The sequence below is a fragment of the Ascidiella aspersa genome, chromosome 3, assembly GCF_963924565.1.
Source record: "Ascidiella aspersa chromosome 3, kaAscAspe10.2, whole genome shotgun sequence".
Taxonomy (NCBI): Eukaryota; Metazoa; Chordata; class Ascidiacea; order Phlebobranchia; family Ascidiidae; genus Ascidiella; species Ascidiella aspersa.
This window is the reverse complement of record NC_139449.1, coordinates 37,129,209-37,152,291: the sequence shown is the minus strand read 5'-3', so window position 1 is coordinate 37,152,291 and position 23,083 is coordinate 37,129,209. Positions and strand designations below refer to the sequence as shown.

The 23,083-nt window shown below is 37.6% G+C and overlaps 1 protein-coding gene across 1 annotated transcript in view; it reads right to left on the bottom strand.

Moving 5' to 3' along the window:
* The window catches only part of LOC146162816 (receptor-interacting serine/threonine-protein kinase 1-like), a 32,747-nt gene that overhangs the window by 793 nt on the left and 8,871 nt on the right, over window positions 1-23,083 (bottom strand). The window contains exons 2-4 of the mRNA XM_083385308.1: window positions 4,090-4,253; window positions 2,508-3,382; window positions 2,191-2,355 (exon numbers count right to left, since the gene is read on the bottom strand). Of these exons, the coding sequence (XP_083241434.1) occupies window positions 2,191-2,355; window positions 2,508-3,382; window positions 4,090-4,253 (1,204 nt within the window). The remainder of the gene's footprint in view (window positions 1-2,190; window positions 2,356-2,507; window positions 3,383-4,089; window positions 4,254-23,083) is intronic.

The window sequence follows — 23,083 nt, the reverse complement described above, 5'->3', positions numbered from 1 at the left end:
ACGGCTCACTCAGTCAGGAAAATATATTTTTATAGTGCCAAAGTTTTTTCGTTAATCCGCCTGCAATGTTTAAATATATCCTTGTCCTACTATTGTTTTTTGTAATTTAACCAACTAACTAAGGTGTTAATGAAATGCTTGATGCATTTAATGAGCTAGAGCAGGTATTCTTAACCAGGGGTGCGAGAACTGTTTCACGGGGGTGAGGGGATGCTGAATCAGGCACAGAAAATGTATTACTGTAATTTAATTCCTTTCTTAGTTAAATGTAAAACTAATTCACATTTTGGTAAAACTAATTTACATTTTTTTTGGGCGTTACTGTGTATCAGTTACTTGTATAAAACTAAAATTACAACGGTTTTAATATTCAAGCAATTCTAGAAGTGGTGCGAGAATTGTTTGGTGATTTAAAAGGTGTGCAGGGGAATACACAATAAGACCTAAAAAACAACACTACCTAAATCAGAAAAATCTATAAAACCATGGTATTAAGACCAACGACATTACACAGCCAAATACGCAGTAATATCCAGTGAAGCATAAGGACAAAATCGTCTAAATAAGCCATCGGAATAAGGCCTAATTTCATCGGAACAAGGCCTAAATTCATCGGAATAAGGACTAAATTGAACGAAAGAAGGCCTAAAAATCCCCGAACCTGTCAGTAGAGGGTAGGCCTATGGGACGATCGGGGACTATCGGTCTGGCTCTTTTGGTGACTACGTTTGGACGCCCTAGTGACTAGTCTGACCGGCGCTGTCAGGGCACCGCTGTTTGGCACCAAATTTTTGGTCCTGTTTGGATATATTGGTGGGTACGGTAATGGGTGGGGTTAGAAAATGGGTTGATGTTGAAATTATTAGGGGAGTTAGTAATGTACTTAGGGGTGGGGTTTGGGGATAGTTAAAGTGTTGTTTAGGCCTCATTCTGACCTTTTAGGTCTTATTTCGAATTGTGTTTTATTCTGACGTTGGTGTTGTTCTTATTTCGGTCTTATGTCTGGAGTCCGTGTGCAGCAAGATAAAAGGGCGGAACCACTGAGCTAGAAGGATAAAGTTTGACAATTTTTTCGGTTGCTTACTGGTAATGTCATCTGACTGAAATTCACAAACTTGAAATTTGTAGTTAACGTTTAAGGTAGGCTTTCCCTACGTTAAGCCGAGACAGTCTCGGTTTTAGGGCTTTGTCTTATGTAGCCTACCGGTAACGGATATTGTTTTAGTATGAGGACTGAGAAATGAAACTTCCAAAAGTGATAGTTGAATTTAAGGTAATAGTGTAATTCAGTTTGCTCACATATAAATGATTAGTTATTAAACTTAAGAGCGAAACTAAAACAGTTCTTTAATACCACCTGTAACTTCCAGATACATCAGCCTGACCAGTCCTTCCTTATTTATAAATCTGTTTCTATCAAGATTGATGCCTGTACAGTCGTAAACCCAACATAGCCTTCCTTGTTTCTGAAATATTTATGTGCTCTGGCCTCTTGATATACAAATGTAAGCTGCAAATATTCGATTTCGTGGATATTTCTTGTTTTTCTTGCTCGTAACTTGCTTTGTTTTAAATGGTGGTTTATTTCTCAGCAGTAAATTACAATGTTAAGTCAGACCCAAAATGTTTTCTTCACTTTACAACTCGATCGCTTGAAAAATTTACACCTACTTAGTAAGTTTATTATAAACCTTTCTCATTTTTTAATTTCTGAATAAATATTTTCACTTATGTATTCTGCCTAAAACTTTATTAGCTCACTGTATTCGACTTTTCTAAAAAAAATATATAATAAAAACTTACTGACTTACTTTGTATTAATTGATGGCCTGGTTATTGCTTTTATTTTACTAAATATTTTTTACGAAATAAAATACACTCAATCTAAACAAAACGTTCACACATTGTATTTCTTCTAGCTGAAACCATTACATAAGTTCACTGAATAAAGGTATTTCAAATAACAAATCATCATACGGAGTAGTTGCATGCTGTAGTAGGCTACATCTGGATAGTATCTCTCTAATATATTTTTGCCAATTTAAAATAAAAAAACAGTGCAAATTAGAGCAGCTTAGAAAATAGGAGTTATTTCCAATTTCATGATATGCTTTCACGCTAAGCGAATGAATAATGAAATTTAACACTAATTTACTTCAAGAATCAAACCACGATAACTCATTGAAATACCTTGAGTCGATGAGGCGGCATTTCCCAGCTGTCGAGAGGATGTACTCGCAGTGTCAGTGCTTGCTGGGCTGACTGCTTGGTGTGAAGACGATGAACTCACCGCCGGGGTTACAGGCAAACTTGTTGACAAGGACAGAGAAGCAAGGTCACCAGTTAGGTGGGTTGCTGTACAAAGGAAAATTGTAGCAAACTTTGTATAAACACTTGACTTTCAACAAATCGAAGCTTGCCACAAATGTTATACAGAATATTATGCGATATAAAAGTCAATTTTATAAATAAGGGGACATAGACAAAGCAAGCAAATGGTTGAGTACCTGGCAAAAAGGTTCCTATGTGAGAAGAGAATTGACTCAGAGGCAGCTTTTCCCCCTCTTCGGGTGCTGGTGCATCGAGGTTCAAAGCTTTGGAAGCCTCGATCGCTTGTAGAGCCGCCACGGTCGGGTTGAACTTGGAGAAATGTTGTTGAAGTTCGTCTCTCACCACCGCCATCTTGGGACGCTGCAAAGGATCCTGTTGCCAGCACTTCATCATGATCGTTTGGAGCAGGTTGATGATATCTCTTTCTTCCGTGCTGAGAGAGCTTTTGTATCTCTCGATCTCAGCACAGTCGGGTCGTTGTTCTTTGGTGACAGCATCTTTGATCGCCAAGTTATCGCTGAAGGTTGTATAAGGCTGCTGTCCACTGATTATTGCATACAACATGACACCGTAGCTGAAGGTGTCCTGCCGTGAGTTGGGCTCCACGCCTGGGTTGGTCAAAACTTCTGGGGAAGCATAAGACATGGTGAGCTCCTTGCGATCCTGTGAAGCCTTGGGAGCTGAAGTCTGGGGGGCTACGATGGTGGTGGTGCGAGTAAATGGAGCCAGTTTGGCGGCGCCGAAATCTGCCAGCTTGCATCGCATGTCGCTGTTGAGGAGAATGTTCTCTGGCTTCACATCGCCGTGAATTATGCGTTTTTCCGATGAAAACTCGTGGGCGGATGCGAGTGCCGTGGCTGTTTCCAAAGCAATGCGAAGGCACAGCAGTGGTTTCAGCACACGGTTGGGCATTTGGAAAATACCACCCAGGTCACCTCCCTCGTAATATTGGGTAAGAATTCCAATATTGTTGGACCACTTCGTCCAACCGAACACGCGAGCGACATGTTCATGATTGGCTCTCTGAATCATTTCCACTTCATCTTTCACCCTGTACAATAATTTAATCAGCACCAATTAAATTTCATAATCTACAGCAGGGGTTCCCAACCTTTTTTACAACGTGGCCCCTTTTGGAAATTTTGAGAAATCCATGACCTTTTTTTTTTCCAACCTTTTTAAGAAACAAAAAAAATTAAGAAACGTCATTTTAATTAAAAAAATGGTTTATACAGTAACCGGTAGTTAGAATGATGAAATGATATAAATACAGCACACAATAAACATGATAGTACATTAATTAGTTATTACATATTCAGTTAATGTGGTGGTCGAGCTTGTTTTTACTCTGATAATGTCCTAATTGCTGGTTTAGAGGTGGAAAGTGCCAGCCGCATGTCATATTTAATAATTATACACGACACTCCGCCGCTTTGTCTTCAGAAGTAACATTGTTAAAATCCCACATTCATTGCCCAAAATGTTGTCAAACTATCTTTCTCAAAGCTCAATCGTGTTGCCGTCAGTTCTTGCAGCCACAAGAATTCATTAAATTTTAATTTATTTCTTTTGTTATAGTGGAGTAGACTTAGAAATAATATACTAAAAAAAATATCATATTTCTAACTTTACGTGGCCCCTTGAAAAGGCTCATCGTTGAGAACCCCTGATCTACAGGGAAGTTTATTTAATTGCCATGCCAGTTTGCTCTATAGGCCTATAGTGTTTAAAGGCTTTGAACATAAATTCTTCCTGCACCTTGCAATAAGAGCATTTGTTTGAACTCGGCCAACAGTGAAACACTTGATGGCAACGTATCCAAGTTTAGAGTGCTGTCCCAAGATCACCAACGCTGAGCCACCTTTTCCAAGGACACACGTGCCTGGGTGGCACCAGATCTCACTCGCGTTGTATTCTTTCAACTAGGAATGTGAAATTAATAAAACAAACCAAGACTGACAGGATTTCAAATTTTTGAAATTAAAGTTAAAAGAAAATTATTAAACTTAAAACGATCAACTAATAGCATTGTGAATAAGTTTTTCTAGTCGATACTTTAATGATTTTAAAGGATTGGTACTTACATCGAATACACTTGACATGGCTTGAGTTGACTGAAATGTGTAGTTGAAAGTTAACAACTGACAAACTAGGAGAGCTATTAAAAAACAAGAATAAAATGGTTGATTTCACATGATTTTATATTACTAAACTTTAAATTCTGTCCAAACTTCGATGTTCTTTCTGTTTAAGACGTAACGAAAGGAAACATCACAATTTTATATTTCGTCATGAAAATATGCAAATAGTTCGACGTCATATCTGTCTTGCAATGTAAAAACAATGAATGACAACCTCAAGTAACTTGTTTTATTGAACAGGTAAACCAGTGGTTATCAATTTTTTATAGTTTGTGGCACACCAACAAATCGCGACACACTATGTACAAAACAACAATATCATAACCAGTCAAACGCCATTAATACACTGCAAAGCATTACGTTTTTAAGTCTCGCATGCTTGCCTACGAATAGGATTTTTTTCGAAATTACAAAAAGTTGCGTGGCACAATTAAGACTCGAGACGCACTTTACAAATCACTGAGTTCAATAAGAGCTACAACATCTCTGTACTAACCAACCATAGCTAAGTAAGTAGTAGATACAAAAATTGCTGCAGTGGTCTCCAATAAAAAATCACGAATTAAAAACCGGGATTCGTAAATTGACTATTACTGGTTCACACAGGTGAGGGTTTAAACCAGTGTTTGTCACTCTCCCGCCTGTGGGCGTTAGAGAGTTAGAAGGGCGTTGTGACTGATTGATTTTTTCAAGGACTCGCGATCGAGCAGGTTCGCTAATAAATTCACATAAGCAAACGTCAAATTGCACCTTTTCCTGTAACTCATGTACTGTAAATAAACTTATATATTCCAATAGTAATTAAACATCATGAGCGGGAATTTCAAGTACTTGATTTTAGCACTTTGAAGAAAAACACTAATGTTCCTCCATATACTTACTAATTCGTAAAACAACAAACTGCTTTTGTCCTACATTCAAAGCCAGCGATGAAGTTTAATTTGACACAGCAAACTGGTAATTTTATTGTTCCAAGTGTGTGCGACAGATAAATGCGTGGCAGTAAGTTCTACATAACGAATCCGTGAGGTAGTCTATATGACAAAACGGGAGCACACAATAAGACAATATCTAAAGCAGAAGTAATCTATAATACCATTGTATTATGACCAACACATAATAAAGCACCACTAGTTTATTTCCGCACACTAATTCTGACAAAACAGAACTATAACAAAAACAATAATTCTGACAAAACAGAACTATAACAAAAACAATAATTCTGATAAAAGGTAAACCTTACAAAAACAGTAATTCTGGAAAAAAAAAAATCTGACAAATGCAGTTATTCTGGCAAAACATAAACCTGACAAAAACATAAATTCTGACAAAACTTAAACCTGACAAAAATATTAATTACCAAACGTAAACGTTACAAAAACAGTAATTCTGGCAAAAAATAAACCTGGCAGAAAAAGTAAAGCTTGCAATAAGCTTTTTACAGAACAGTAAACATAAAAAAAAACTCAATTAACAAAAGCAACACTTTAACAAATATTATAAAATGGAGGCAAGTTATTTTCACAGGCACAAACAACTAAAAGGTAAATACATTATTGATTTTCTATAGTCTCGGAAGTTTTTTCCACCAAAAATTAAGCTTTAATGTCGCTGCATTAATGCTATAGTTAAAGCTACAAGCGAGCCAATGGTCAACTTGATATTTTTATCATACTCTTACTTTCACACAGCCTTAATGGTGATTCTAAAGTGTCATAGAGTTCTCACACAAAAAGTTGAATCGTTCGTAATTAAATCATTGTTTGGCGCCAAGTAACGCTAGCCGCTGATTGGTCAAGCTTGTGGGCGTTGTTTTGAGGCGTATGCCGCGGCAATATCTTATTGCGATTGTGACGTCAAATAACGGTGTGTTGCGCTACAAAGACAATCAACTCTGTCTTCAGGAATTTTAAACAACAACAATTGTTACGTTACATTCAATATTAGAAAGCGTTTCATACGCCATAAAGACCAACAGCGGTCAAATTGTATTAAAACGAATGTTCAGGCGCTTTCGCGTTAGAAAGATTTGGAATCAAGTGACATCAGGTGACGCGCGACTTGTTTATTATGGGCTCGCGATTCCTTTGTTCAAAAAACTTCGTCGCTTTAGGTTTGTTCACACAAGACTCGTTTAGCGTTAACGGGAAACGTCCACAGCTAAGGCAGGGGTTCGTTCCTAAACTTTTTTTAACCCGGACTCCTAAATTTTTAAACATCACGTTTTTAGTTTCAAAAATGACGTCATAAATTTATGTCACAGTACAAATAGACTTCATAAATATGCTGGTTCCAGTCCCAAATTTGGAAAGTGAAATGGAGTAGATTTCATTTTCAATTAAACATAAATAATAAGTATTATTTCAATTAGTCTTTCAAGGGCCCCCTAAAACTAGTTCACGGACCCCCAAATGGTCAATGGACCTCAGTTTAAGAACACCTGACCTAAGGCGTAAAAAAACGATTTCGGTTGCCAAAAGTAGAAATTTTTCAACGTTAACGCTTTTCGGTTAGGAGCGTGAACCAACCTTTATAATCAGTGAACTGTTTTGAGGCTTTTTTTTCTGCTGATGAAAACTACACAAGGGCCGCACGGTTTTACCGTAGACCATTTCAACTTTGAAACCTGTCGTATATTTTAAGTGGCTTTTACCAAAATCGCAGCACCCTTAAATTGCGCATGTCATGGCATTATTTGCCGCCCTAAAGCGAAACATTTGCGCACTGTTAAATTTTTTGTAAACGATTGTTCTTAGCGTAAACCCCGAGTGTTGTGTGAGCCCCTGAAGCGAATTGTTCACACAATCGATGTTAATAATTCCCTAGCTGAAAAATCATTTTATTATGGAGGGTAATATCGAATTAAAATTTGCACTCAAGCGTCCGACCAATGAGCACTCGTCAAGACGAAATAACACTAAAAAAATATCAGTACGTCATCTACGAATTACTTCATAACTGTTTTTCCAATAACTTACGATGCCTTACTGCTTCGGTGCGTATATTGCCGGTCTCGGTTGTTTACCGAATATTGAATGCGTAGGACTTTTTACCACGTGCGATGAGCTTGTTACGTGTATAGTTACGCAAGCGTGTATTGTTAGCTATTTATGTTGTCATTGGATATTGCTGCTTTTATCTTGTTTGTTTCAGTTATATACATGTAAGTTCGAAATGCAAAAAACATATCACATGACATGAAATACCTAATTACCGTCCAGCGCACATATTGCAACTTTTAGGGCGAAATAAAAATGTTACGTCAATCTTTTTTTTTTTTTAAAAAATCTTTTAGCTTTGTGGTTTAAAGCTAAGTGTTACTGTTGATATCACGTCAGGCTACTAATGGATTATTTAGCACTCTACCGAAGATATTACGCAATAGGTAACATTTTTCGGTTATATTTGAGTCACAATCACTTTTTTAAATTATTAACACGAGGCTTCAACAAACTTCACATGGTACAAATAATATGTAAAAGTGATTAGGGGTCCACAGCTTGGCAGTTAAACTTTGTTTTAACCACCGAAAAATTAGGTAGAGTTTGCAAAATTTCGCGTTTATTGCAACAGAATTATTTTACATCGTCGAAACAACACCCAGTAATATTAGAACTAGTAAACCTAATTAACCTGGGCAACTCGTGGTATTTCGTATAATCAATAAGTATATTAATAACTGGCATAAACTAATACTTATTTCTTTAAACCGATATTAAAGCACCCTAATCTTATAACAGAAAATCATTTTTAGGAGTACCTTTCTTAAACTAAAAAGTTTTGAAAGTTGGCGCCATTTTATAGATTTCTTACACAAAAGGTGTTCTTCCGTGGTCGTTTCCAAGGCAACGGCCCGCTTGGCGCCAAACAACGCTCGTCGCTGATTGGTCAGTTCTGCAAGCGTTGTTTGGGGCGTGTAAGTCGGCAATATTTTGTCGCGATTGTGACGTCAAAGTACTGTGTTGTACGCTACAAAGACAACCCTTCCCATGCTCAGCCAACGATTGGGTTCCAAGCTAGCACATTCATCGACAAACGTCAATAATGGAACGTTATTTCGTCATAAAGACCAACAGCGATCCAATTGTTGCAATCCCAACGTCCCGAACGCTTCTATTTGGTGTAGAGTGACATCAACTGACGCGCGGCGCGTTTATTCTGAGCGCGCAATTTCTTTGTTCGAAAAGTAAGATGCTAATTAAGGGGAGGGCGTTCTCATTGACATCCAGGATTGTTGCCGAATGCTGAAGGCGAGTCACACTTACCACATGGTCGGAGTCTGTCGCTTTAACAAAAATGTTTCCCACTAATGGTTCAACAGAAATGCACCCTTTGGAACTAAGAAAACGATTAGAATAAAATCTAAAAGTATTTTCTCACACAAATAGGCATGGAAAAATCCGGCTTAAAAATTATATTGTTAATATTATTGTACAGAAAAATATTAAAAGTATACGAATTTAGTAATATACATTAACATTCAAATGCAGCCTACATGGTGTTGGTAAGTTAAATTATATTTTTTCCTTCGTTTGCTTTAGCGAATGTAGTGACTAAACTACCAGTTATTAATAGCGGCACATTTTGGAGCTGCGAAGACGTTTAAAAATTACCCGAGTCCGACTCCGGCCAAAAAATAAACCCGAGTCCGACTCTGGCCAAAAAATACACACGAGTCCGACTCCGGCCAAAAAATAAACCCGAGTCCGACTCCGGCCCAAATGTGCGAGTCCCGAGTCCGGCATAGACTCTCCAGCCTATATATTCCGCCAATTTGCGTAACTAAGTGATATTCAGCAAACCACAGATAGGGGTGTCATATAATTCATCCACCCACATGGTTGGAAAATACCCACCATATGCTATTCCGCCCTTACAATTTAAAGTTGGCAGTCATATCAGTTTCAAATTTTGGTACTACGCATGCACACACTTGTTTTTGCGTGGTCTTACTCGAGTCCCTCCGCAGTCCTGGTTAGAAATGTCGTTATTTGTCAAACTAGTATCAATGCGCTTTTATATAAAACCACTACAGTTACAATGTTTAGACGTGCTTTGAATTCAGAGTAATGCTAGAGGTATACAGCACAGCCCGTACAACTGTTGGGGTTTCGAAGTAAGGAAATTGACCCCAAACAATATAACTTTTGGCGTACTTATAGTTTTCCCGGCCCCTTAAAAATTAAGAAAGAATGTTTACTTATAGCTACGCCTCGGTACACGACAATTGCACTTGTACAACGGAGCCCATACGACAGAATTACGACCCCAGTAAGAAATAAATCACCTACGCTCTGTTGCCCTTTGCTGTCCTGGACGCACCTTTAAATGCGAAAGGGTAAAATTGCCTTTATTTGTTTGGTAAAACAAATCTGACCTATGTACTTTTTGCAAAAACACAAAAAACGTAGACCCCTTATTTTGTTTGTCCCGTAACATGTAATTAGTGGGAAAACATGGTCGCATGGTTATCTACGAAACTACGGGAAGTTGCTCTTCGAAGTGCACAATAATAAATCGTGCAATACGTTTGTTGATTGAGCTCTTTTATGTGCGAGGTATGTGATCTGAATATGCGCAAAGTCCACCGGCTATGTTACGTTTGACTAGCGTGGTTTGTCTAGTGTTGTCTGCCATTGCAAACCCTTCACGGCCCCCAGTTTAAGAACCCAAGATTTAAGGCAAGTTCGTGCCGGACTTTGTGTTTTTCATTAAATATTCGATCGACCGAGAGAGCAAGAAACCACCTAAGTCTTGTCCCTGTAAATGCGTAAATGTTGGTTCACAAAAGAACGTTGTGTGTTAACGGAAAACGTCAGCATCTAAAGCAGGGGTGACGAACACGTGGCCCGCGAAAGAATTTTGTGTTGCCCGCGAAGCATTCGGGTAAGACCACGGCAGTTTTGAAGTTTCTTTGACTGAACGCGTATGTCATGCAAGAATAGTAGAAACTGTTGTGTAAATCCATACAATAACAATCAATTCAGGATTCAACTGTTTATTTATTGTTGTGTTCCAAACTTAAGAGCTAACGCACTTAAATGGTCGTCTGGTTTTGGAAGCACATATCTATGCGAACAATTTTTTTTCTAAAATGAACATCACAAAAAGTCGTTACAGGTCAAGTCTAACAGGCGAAAATCTTCGTATGCAGCTGAGAGATGCCACATCGACAAGCAAAAATCTTTCCAAATTTCTCATTGAGCAAAAAATTTCAGTAAATATTTATTTCCTATTTTTATTATTTCATATTTTAATATTGCGTTAATTAATTTCAGCTGTATGGTTCGCATGGGTTTTGATTAGTTTCGTTTGATGAACAATTGTTTGTGATTTTAACAGGTTTTATTGTATGAGTAAAAAGTTATGCGTCCCGCTTACTCAGCGATAACTGACAAAGTGGCCCGCGACAGCAAATAGGTTCGTCACCCTTGATCTAAAGAGTAAAAAGCCTTTTTTTGGCGGAAAGTTGAATTTAATTTCGCCCACCGTGAAACAACTTTAAAGCTCTTAACGGTCCACTGAGCTTCGGTAATTTTGTCAAACTTTGAGTCATTTAACACTTTTTACCCAACCTTGGTGTATTTTAAACAGCACTTTTGTTTTCAACTTTTGGCCTGCAACCATATTTTAGGGTAAATCACCTTCTAGCTCGTATTTGCCGTTAACGCTAGTGAATATGTGGACTGGGTGACGCTAGCGTTGACAACAGACGCTGAGGCCAGGCGCAAAACACACCTGATGTGAATCAACCTTAGGGGTAAACAACAAGCCGAGAAGCCTTGCGTTGGGCGAATTCTCGTTCCAAGCTGCTCCTATGCGATGGAATGGCGAGACAAGCTCCATTCAGTTGTATCAAGTGACATCAGCTGACGCACGTATTTTAAGGCTGGGAGCGAGTTGTGCTTTGTTCGCCAAACTTCGAAGGTAATTAGCCACAACTTTCCTGACTGGTGTGTTTTCGTCGAATCGTGTCTGCCTCGTTTCAGGTCAAAGGTTATCACTAAACACCAATCGCACATTACAATTCAAAAAATAATTGACAAAAATACTTTGAAATTCCTAATTGAACGACACTTTTTTCAAGCTCACTACAGTTTTTGTTGAATAAATATTTATATTTCATTCGTTTAACAAAAAACAAGTTAAAAAATGTTTTACCCCAAATGTTAAAATTGTTTTATTTTGTTTGTCTCTGGCGAGTTTTCACGATATAAGTTTAACGCAGTCTGTGATAGTTAAGGGCATTGTCTATGAAATAAATAATTTAACTTTATTTTGAGCAAGTTTTCCTGTCAACCATGGTAGAGGCATTAATAAAATAAGTGAAAGTCAGGTCGTAAAGCCGTGTTTAACAGCAACTAAAGCGTAGAAAACCCTTTCGGTATCGCAAAGCTGAAATACTTTAACTTTGAAATGTATCGTTTGGCCTTTTTGAAGTACGTAGGTAAATATAAACATTTCCCGGTCCATGTTGGGCTTACACGTATGCTTAAAGGCAAATGTTAAATATGGACTGTTTGTTTTAGTTATGTTTTTGCCTTTAAAAAATTATGTTTAAAACCTAACATTGAAATTACCGCCAAAAAACACAGACTTTTGTACCCCTGCAATAATATACAACGATGATTTCGCCTACTCATCTACTGGCACATTATTGTTTTTATAGTGCAACAATAAACCTACTGGGCAAAAGTATGTGTGTGTGTGTGCGGTAAATATAAAATGCGAGTGTAACTTATTTCTGTCCATGTGTAAGGTGTAGCTACTTGCGTTCAAGAAAGTAAGAAATGCGGCTCTTGGTCACTGGTTAGCTACCCCTGATATGTGCCCTACACTCGTGAGGAATCAAATCACAGCGAAGGTAAATAGCGACGAATGTTGCTCAATAGTATCATGTGACGTCAGCTGACGCGTTGCTTTCAAACCTGCCGCGACTGAAAGTGTTTTGATTGACAGCTTTTGTAAACCCAATTACCAAAGGCTGTTTGCTCTGCTTTGTACAACAAAAATGGCCGCTATAACGTAAACAAAGCGCTCATCTAAAGCAAAACCTCATGCTTCGAAGGGCGAGAGTTCAAATCCTACCGCCTGCTAGTTTAAAAAACAAATTTTCCTTGACTGATTTTGATTAGTTTTCCGAAAGCATCCGCGTACAACCGCTGTTTGCACAGATATTAATTTCCGTGCTACTTCTAGAGCAGGGGTTGGCAACCTTTTTCGAGTCGCGGGCCAAAAACAAACTCAGAAAGGTCTCTGCGGGCCGCACAATATGTTAACTAAGAATTGTGTTATTGAATGTTAGAACAACTTTGAATCAGGCGGGCCTCTAATCTTTTTTGTAGTAAAAACGTGTTTAATTACATTTAAGGAGGTAGTTAGTGTTGGCGCACACGCGAAAAAAGCGTTTGTTTGGTAAAAAAAATCGAGTTCACACGTCGTCATCCATACTACTAATGAAAAGTGTAATAAAAGTACTTTAAAGATAGGAGATAACCTTCATAGTAATGTAGTTTGGTGTTACTAATCTTTTTGTGTTTTGGCGAACCTGGCGAGCACAACGAGCGCGATTTTTTTTGGTACCCGTATTTCTAGAAGCGCTGATCGACTTCAAAAGACAGCCTTCAAACGTAAACGAACCGAACGTGGAAAAATTATTTGCGCAAAGCGCGAACATTTTTGCACTAACGTAGGTAAAATAGTCAAAAAGTGAGCCTATTTGAAATGGACTCGTGTCTAGTCTGTCAAAGAGGCGGCGGGCCGGATGAATTACATAGGTGGGCCGGCCCGCGGGCCGTAGGTTGCCGACCCCTGTTCTAGAGGGACACAATGCGTTACAATGCATTTACAAATAGTTTATTGCCTAAATAAGAACGCCAAGTTTGGGGTGCTTATTTTTTAATGAATGCAGCGTTACTTGCTTCTGGTACCATTACGCACATAAAGCCGAATATTTAATACGAAATATTTAGATCCAGTTGTGGAGCGCAAATAAACCTGATAAAATGCGGAAAATTTTGAGAAAGCACTGTAAAATATGTAAAAAAATACTCACTTGTTTCTACAAAAGCCTGTAAAGCACTAAAATTAGGTAAAACTGTGGTTGCGTATCAAAAAAAAGTGTTTAAATCTACAAACTTTATTTGAAAACGCGAAACAAAATTTTAAGCAAGTTTATGTCAGATTTCTTTGTGTTTTTTTTTTAATAATTAGATAAATCCTGTTATACACGGTCGTTTATAACTTAACATGTGTAAGAGTTGTGCCATGATAAATATACACGTTACTCACTAGCTCCTGCTAGCGAACAGTGAAAGTTATTTTAATATTTGTACAAATCGGCAAAAACATACAACTGGGTTTTGCTTGGGTATTTCTAAAACACCATCTATAACCAAATATAAAAACATTGAACTTAAACATAAAATATATTACGGCCCGCCAATAACTTGCAGAGGTTGGTGTGGCCCGCGACTAGCAAAAGGTTGCCGACCCCTGTTTTAGTGCGTAGTATGGGACGTATAAGCAGTAGGCTCTGCGAAAAGTGGGATCAACTGGTATTAGGCTGAATTTATAACAAAACGTAAACCTGACAAAAACAGCAATTCTGACGAAACGCAAACTGACAAAAACAGTAATTCTGATAAAATGTAAACCTGACAAAAACAGTAATTCTAATAAAATGTAAACCTGACAAAAACAGTAATTCTAATAAAATGTAAACCTGACAAAAACAGTAATTCTAATAAAATCTAAACCTAACAAAAACAGTAATTCTAATAAAATGTAAACCTGACAAAAACAGCAATTCTGATAAATGTAAACCTAACAAAAACAGTAATTCTAATAAAATGTAAACCTGACAAAAACAGCAATTCTAATAAAATGTAAACCTGACAAACACAGTAATTCTGACAAAACGTAAACCTGCAGAAAGAGTAGTTCTGACAAAACGTAAACCAAACAGAAACAGTAGTTCTGACAAAACTTAAACCTGACAGAAACAGTAGTTCTGACAAAACGTAAACCTGACAAACACAGTAATTCTGACAAAACGTAAACCTGTCACAAACAGTAATTCTGACAAAACGTAAACCCAACAAAAACTGAAATTCTGACAAAATATAAACCATGACAGAAACATTAGTTCTGACAAAACGTAAACCTGACAAAACAGTAATTCTGACAAAACGTAAACCTGACAAAAACAGTAATTCTGACAAAACGTAAACCTGATAAAAACAGTAATTCTGACCAAATGTAAACCTTACGGAAACAGTAATTCTGACAAAAGGTAAACCGGAAAAAAACAGTAATTTTGACAAAACGTAAACCTAACAGAAACAGTAGTTCTGACAAAACGTAAACCTATCAGAAACAGTAGTTCTGACAAAACGTAAACCTGACAAAAACAGTAATTCTGACAAACAAAAACCTGACAAAAAGAGTAATTTCTGACAAAACCCTAAAAAAACAGTAAATCTGACAAAATGCAAACCGTACAAAAACAGTAGTTCTGACAAAATGTAAACCTGACAAAAACAGTATTTCTGACAAAACGCAAACCTAACAAAAACAGTATTTCTGAAAAAACGTAAACCTGACAAACACAGTAATTCTGACAAAAAATAAACCCGGCAAAAAAAGTAAAGCTTGCAAAAAGCTTTTTGCAGAACAGTACTGTAAATGTGAAAAAAACTCTGGGGAAAATCGCGGCAAGTTATTTTCACAGGCACAAACAACCAAGTTAGGTAACAATAGCAATTGTTATTTAACAAAAGCATAGACACAAAATACAATAATGGATTTCTATAGTCTCGAAAGTTTTTTCCACCAAAAATTAAGCTTTAATGTCGGTACATCAATGCTATAGTTAAATCTACAAGCGAGACAATGGTCAACTTGATATAGTTATCATACTCTTACTTTTACACAGCCTTAATGTGATTCTAAAGTGTCATAGAGTTCTCACACAAAAAGTTGAATCGTTCGTGTTTAAATCATTGTTTGGCGCCAAACATTACTAACCGCTGATTGGTCCAACTTGTGGGAGTTTTTTGGGGCGTATGCCGCGGCAATATCTCATTGCGATTGTGACGTCAAATAACGGTGTGTTGCGCTACAAAGACAATCAACTCTGTCTTCAGGAATTTTAAACAACAACAATTGTTACGTTATATTCAATAATGGAAAGCGTTTCTTACGTCATAAAGACCAACAGCGATCAAATTGTATTAAAACGAATGTTCAGGCGCTTTCGCGTTAGAAAGATTTATTGGAATCAAGTAACATCAGCTGACGCGCGACTTGTTTATTCTGGGCTCGCGATTCCTTTGTTCAAAAAACTTCGTCGCTTTAGGTTTTCACACCAGACGCGTTTAGCGTTAACGGAAACGTCCACAGCTAAGGCAAGGGTTCTTAAACTTTTTTTAACCCGGACTCCTACATATTTAAACATCACGTTTTTAGTTTCAAAAATGACGTCATAAATTTATGTCACAGTACAAATAGACTTCATAAATATGCTGGTTCCAGTCCCAAAATGGGAAAGTGAAATGGAGTCCATTTTATTTTTAATTAAACTTATATAACAAGTATTATCTTAATTAGTCTTTGACGAACCCCTTAAAACTAGTTCACGGACCCCCAAAGAGTCCGTAGACCTCAGTTTAAGAACCCCTTACCAAAGGCGTAAAAAAACGATTTCGGTTGCCAAAAGTAGAAATCTTTCAACGTTAACGCTCATGGTTAGGAGCGAGGAAATTTGCCGTTAACGCTGGCGACGCGTTATGTGTGAACTGGACGACGCTAGTGTCTCGGGTGAACTTTACAATCGGCGAAATGCTTTGAGGCGTTTCTTTTCTGCCGATGAAAACTACACAAGGGCCGCACGGTTTTACCGTAGACCATTTTAACTTTGAAACCTGTCGTATATTTTAAGTGGCTTTTACCAAAATCGCAGCACGCTTAAATTCCACATGTAATTTTCGGCATTATTTGCCGCCCTATAAAGCGAAACATTTGCGCACTGTTAAATTTTGGCCCTTTGCGAAAATGCAATATATGAAAAAGCTTGTCTCTACAACAAATAAACATTTTGTTAAATTTACAGTCGCAACCATAATTTATTTCTTCCTTTTTACTTAAAACACAATAGGGAACAGGGTTCTCATAAAAAAAGAATTACAATAAGTCGTTTTTGCGCATATCATCACGTTTTAATGTTCATACAATCATAAATAATTTTTGAAAGACATTTTTAAATGTAACATCGACGATTCTGATAGTTGTGGAAAACGCTTCAAGTTATATTATCTTGCTTGATTGCTCAGTTAATAGATTAGTCGCGTTAACGTAAGGGTGTGGGTTCGAACCTTACCCAGCTTGTTGCTTAACATAGTTTAGACGGTTGATCAATCTTCTAAGTAAGCTAAAATACAACACGTATATTCTAATAATACTTGGTCAACCGCAAAAAGCTTAGTCTGGAATTATGTTAAATTTCCATTTACCGACCGTGTATCGCTATAGATAACTTTAGCAATAGATACGCGAAAAATAACCTAAAATGCAAACTGATAAAGACCTCACAGCATAACGGACTGTTTCATTTTGTTTAACCACGCAAAATTCAGGTTGATTAAGCAAATTATCGCGCGTATTACAGGTGTAATTTATTTACATAGCAGGTAAAACTAGAAATTAGTCCCTTATCAGTTAGAAAACATAATTAACCTGGGCAACGCAGCGTATTTTATCTAGTATTTTAGTAAGTTTATCATTCGGTCAGGTCGCAGTCAGTCGTTGTGTTCGCCACAGAAGAAAAGGTGCACGATGCGTTAGCGAGCGACGAGCGAAACAAAGCTTTAAGAGTTAAAAGAGAATTGCTTTGGGCTAGATAAAAGAAGGCAACACACGGGAAAAAATGCGACCAGGATTTGTTGTTTTATAAACCGGCTTCATTCCCGCTCGCAGAACCTGTCAGAAATAGCTCTACTCAAACGTTAAAACCATTTTTCGTTAGCTAAATATATTTCGTATTGTCCCTCGAAAACGATTGTTCTTAGCGTAAACCCCGAGTGTTGTGTGACCCCCTGAAGCGAACTGTTCACACATTCGCTGTTATAATTCGCCAGCTGAATAATGATTTTATTATGGAGGGTAATATCGAATTAAAATTTGCACTCAAGCGTCCGACAAGTTCCTACTAATGAGCACTCGCCAAGACGAAATAACACTAAAAAAAATATCAGTACGTCATCAATACGTCATCTGCGAATTACTTCATAAATGTTTTTCCAATAACTTACGATGCCTTACTGTTTCGGTGCGTATATTGCCGGCCTCGGTTGTTTACCGAATATTGAATGCGTAGGACTTTTTACCACGTGCGATGAGCTTGTTACGTGTATAGTTACGCAAGCGTGTATTGTTAGCGGTATACGATCATTGGATGTTACTGCTTTTATCTCTTATTTGTTTCAGTTATATACATGTAAGTTCAAAATGCAAAAAACATATCACATGACATGAAATACCTATTTCCCGTCCAGCGCACATATTGCAACTTTTAGGGCGAAATAAAAATGTTACGTCTTTTTAAACAATCTTTTAGCTTTGCGGTTTACAGTTAAGTGTTACTGTTGATATCACGTCAGGCGACTAATGGATTAATGGATTATTTAGCACTCTACTGAAGATATAACGCTGAACGTGAAATTTTTTGCTTTTTTGGGGGCTAAAATTGTCACATTCACCTTTTTAAATCATCAGCTGTAAGCTATAAACACGAGTTTTTAGCAAACTTCACGCACGTGATACAACATAATTATGTAAGAGTGATTAGGAGGCCACAGCGTTGAAGTTACACTTTGTTTTAACGACGCAAAACTGGGAGTTGCAAAATTTTGCGTAAATTGAAACAGAATTATTTAAGATCGTCGAAACAACACCCAGTAATATTAGAACTAGTAAATACCTAATTAACCTGGGAAAGGCCGGGTATTTCGTATAAGCAATAAGTATATTAATAACTGGCATAAACTAATACTTATTTCTTTTAACCGATATTACAGCACTCTAATCTTATAACAGAAAATCATTCTTAGGCGTAACTTCTTTTAAACTAAAAAGTTTTGAAAGTTGGCGCCATTTTATAGATTTCTTACACAAAAGGTGTTCTTTCGCGGTCGTTTCCAAGGCAACGGCCCGTTTGGCGCCAAACAACGCTCTTCGCTGATTGGTCATTTCTGCAGGAGTTGTTTGGGGCGTGTGAGTCGGCAATGTTTTGTTGCGGTTGTGACGTCAAAGTGCTGTGTGTTACGCTACAAAGACAACCTTCCCATGCTCAGCCAACGATTGGGTTCCAAGCTAGCACATTCATCGCCAAACGTCAATAATGGAACGGCGTTTCGTCATAAAGACCAACAGCAATCCAATTGTTGCAACCCCAACGTCCCGAGCGCTTCTATTTGGTGTCGAGTGACATCAACTGACGCGCGGCGCGTTTATTCCGAGCGCGCGATTCCTTTGTTTGAAAAGTTAGATGCTAATTAAGGGGAGGGCGTTTTGATTGACATCCAGGATTGTTGCCGAATGTTGAAGGCGGGTCACACTTACCACATGGTCGGAGTCTGTCGCTTTAACAAAAATGGTTGAGAAATCAACGAAAATACTAAAATGTTGAAACCAGGGCCGGGAGCTCTGCCAATTTTTTTATTTTTTTAGATAGAGTGATTTTAATGGTTCAATGCTACGTTTAGTGTTGAATGTGCTTTTATGCTATCCTATGGTTTACATTAAAATTGCACATGGAGTTAACTATAACTCCAAAACATGTTCCTTTGTTTTGCGGTTTGCAAGTTTTGAGCTGCTAATAGTTCCTCTGTTTGCGCCCTTTTCTCTATATTTGAAAATTTTTTCGACAGATTTAGGTTATGTTTAGTAAAATAAATCTCGTCCTGTTGACGGCTATCTACTTGTTGTGTTGCGAACAGGGTTTGGGCACTGGGACATTTGCCAAATTTAACTAACTAAGTACAAACGTAATTTCCAACTTTTTGTCGTGTTTGTAGACACTTTGTAGTTTGCAGTCTCTGCGAATATATCAATGTAAGTTTTCTGTTTATTTGTTATCAAAAAACAATAAAATATTAAAATTACAGTTTTTACTAACTTAGATAAAGGATAAAAGACAACAATATAACGTATAACTACTAGATAGGAGTAGATAGCTGAAAAGGACTAAAACGATGACGTCATTGTTTTTCGTTCCCCAATTAGAGGTGAATAGGGGTGCGGACTCCAAAAGCAAATGTAACCCTTCTCTTAAAACTTTATTTAGACTATACTTTCAAAACTATTATAAAATTTAATGGTTTTTGTTTACAGCGACTAAGTATTTCATATTTACAAAAAAATTCTCCACCACCCCCGCGTCAAGTTACCCTCTACCACAACATTTTTTGTTTCACCCCAGCGCTAGATGCTCGCTCGCCCAATAACACCCTATTGACACTTGATTATTAGGCGAAGATTATCGCGAAGTAATTGGTCGCCCGAAAAAACGCTGACGCCGCATTTAAAGCAAGCGTTATAAATGTGTCGCTGATATTGTGCTTTGAACATCCCTCCTCGCAATGCTCCCTTGCGTTAATTGCACGGTGGGTGAAAGTTTATTCACGGCCTTACCTCTTTGTGTATTACCGCGACAATACAATGAAATACGATTTAGAGAATATTTGAAAAAAACGTATTTGGGAATATTTGCTATTCGCACCTGTTTCCTATGTTACTCCAATCCAACATATCAACACACAATTTTAAGTTGTGTAGGCCTGGTGTTGATATGTTGGAGTGGGGTAACAAACGAAACAGGTGCAAATTCTCCTACATTCGGTATATTTAAATCGAGTTAACAGCAAATCGTAAATTTGTTTCTGTCTTAGCGGAAATTACGGAACTACATTTATAGATTGATAAACGTATGCATAGAGTACATTATTTCTATACCTAATGTAGGCCAACCATTTACATAATATGTCACAATGTGCATTAATAAAATGCATTTTTATTTCCTATTCTTATCACTTCTTGAACTAAAAATATTTCAATGATTTCCTCATTTCATTCTCTGCCGGAGCAAAACAAAATATCACGAGGGTCGAGCGAGAGGAAAATATATCCCTCGACAAGCCCCTACAAAATATCCTATTCTTCTTTGTTACGGTAAAGTTCACGTTCGGCTTTGCTGGGCTGCTGCACAACAACCTCATTCACACATGGTGTCACCTAAATAACGTCTGACTCATTTAACACAACACATAAACCTCGCCCATTCAATTATTGCGCCAACTAAACAGGTCGGGTTATGGTTGACTGCCGCACTATAACCCAGAGCAGATGCGTAGCTACGGAGTCGGTTAGGTACATATATCCCCAATAGGGGCGCCAAAATAAGGCTTACAAATGCCAAAATAAGACTGCTCCTTCATTAACACAATTGTTCTATTAAAATTTGATTTTTCACCTATGAAGTAAGGTATATTATGTTAATGCAATAAAAAATGTGATTAAACATGAAGGAAGGGCAAAAATTTAATAGTTTGCCCCCCAAATACCTGGCTACGCCTCTGACCCAGGGTTAATATTACCTATTTATTTGCCCTCTCCAATCATCACTAACCCAAACAAAATACCATTTGCCAAAGACATTGCACGCCATCTTCGAATTTTCGTTCTACCATTTGTTTTTCGCCAATGACTAAACCTGCCTTTTTATGTCTTAGCGTTTACATGGTTATTGTATGAAACTCACAACGTTCTAACTTAACGTTTGCAAATAAAGTGTTTGCTGTTTAAATGTAACTAGAAAACATTTCGTACTAATTAAATTTAAGAACAGAAATTGCTTCTGTTTAGTTTAGACAAACTTCGAATATAAATAATAAGAAGAAACAAAACGTATTCTACAGCAAACTACATTCGGTATATTTAAACTGAGTTGATCGTAAATCATAAATATTTATCCTGTAAAAGCTGAAAGTACGAAATACAATTCACCGAAATTGAGTCAACATACAGGCGAGTTAGGGCTGGCAAATATGAAGTTTGTCTTCCACAAAGTAGCTCCTCATTTCATTCTCTGCCAAAGAGAACAAAATATTCGAAAAAATATGTCCCTTGACAAGCCCATACAAAATATCTTATCCCTCTAAAGTTCACGTTCGGCTGTGCTTGGTACACAAGTCACAACAACTTCAATCGTAGCGTCGACTGAACAGGTCGGGTTGCGCTTGACTGCCGCACAATAACTCAGGGATGATATTAACTATCAATTTGCACTCTCCTTTTCACATGAGCGAAAAACACTAAAAACCGGTACTGGAAGTTCTTCAGAATTTTACCATGCCTTGGTCCGTGTAATGCCTGTTAAAACACAATTTAAATCTGTAGTTTCGAGCAATATGCAAAACACTTTTATGTGCCTAATGCGCAACCTATTTAATCGAAAGTTTTGCTAGTTGTTGAGGCCTGGTTTTGATATGTTGGTTAAGGCAACATGCACGACAGGTGTTAACAAAGAGGTCCATGTTACCACCGAAATTCGCATTTAAATTTAAAGCGGTAAAATATGTTGTTTTGTAGCAGCAATAAGTTATTTTCCAAAGAAGCCTCTTTCTGAAAGCCAAGTCGCACGCGCAAATTATTTCACCAGTGACAATAAGAGGCGCACAGATTGGTGTCTGTCGCTTCGTGCTTCGCAAACTCAAAAATCGCTTATTGTTCAGGGTTGTTCCTAAGAAAATATTTACACTCGCCAACCTGGCGAGCGGCTATGAATCAGAACTCGCCCAGCCGAAATACCACTCGCCAAATTTGTTGGCACGCCGTCTGCAAATTTCCGTCCTAGCGCAGTTATTTTTGGTTTATCGTTAACCTGTCTTATGGTTTCTTTACGTAAACATTAGTTTTTCTAAAAGTCCTGTCGTTTATTGCCAATACTTTTTACAGTATTTAGTGCAAAACATAACACTGACAATTTAGTAGCCACGGCCTGTCTGTTTTCCTTTTTGTTTAAATGCTCGGGACGTTTCACCGCAGGTTGCTTCGCGCCAGAAACAAAACGCAAAACTTCGCCTAACACTATAGTTACTGGTTGAACAGCAAATAATCACAAAATAATTGTAAATTTACAACTAAACCATTCTTTCGCACAGTTAACAAACATATGAACCAAAGCAGCTCAGCATGTTGGTTTGTATATTTTATTTTTTCCTTTATTTGCTTCGGCGAAGGTAGTGACTAAACTGCCAGTTGTTAATAGGGACTATAATACATTTAGGGGGAAATGTGTGTTTACAGCAGGGTTGCGGAGTCGGTTAAAAATAACCCGAGTCCGACTCCGGGCAAAAAATAAAATAAACCGGAGTCAATCTCCCGCGTCCCAAGTCTGGTTTCGACTCTACAGCCTGTATTCCGCCGATTTACGCAACTAAATACGGCGGTTTTCAGCAATCCACTTATATGGGTGTCATATAATTCATTTACTCACAATAAATAGTTAAAAAATATTCCACCACATGCTATTCCGCACTTACAATTTAAAATTA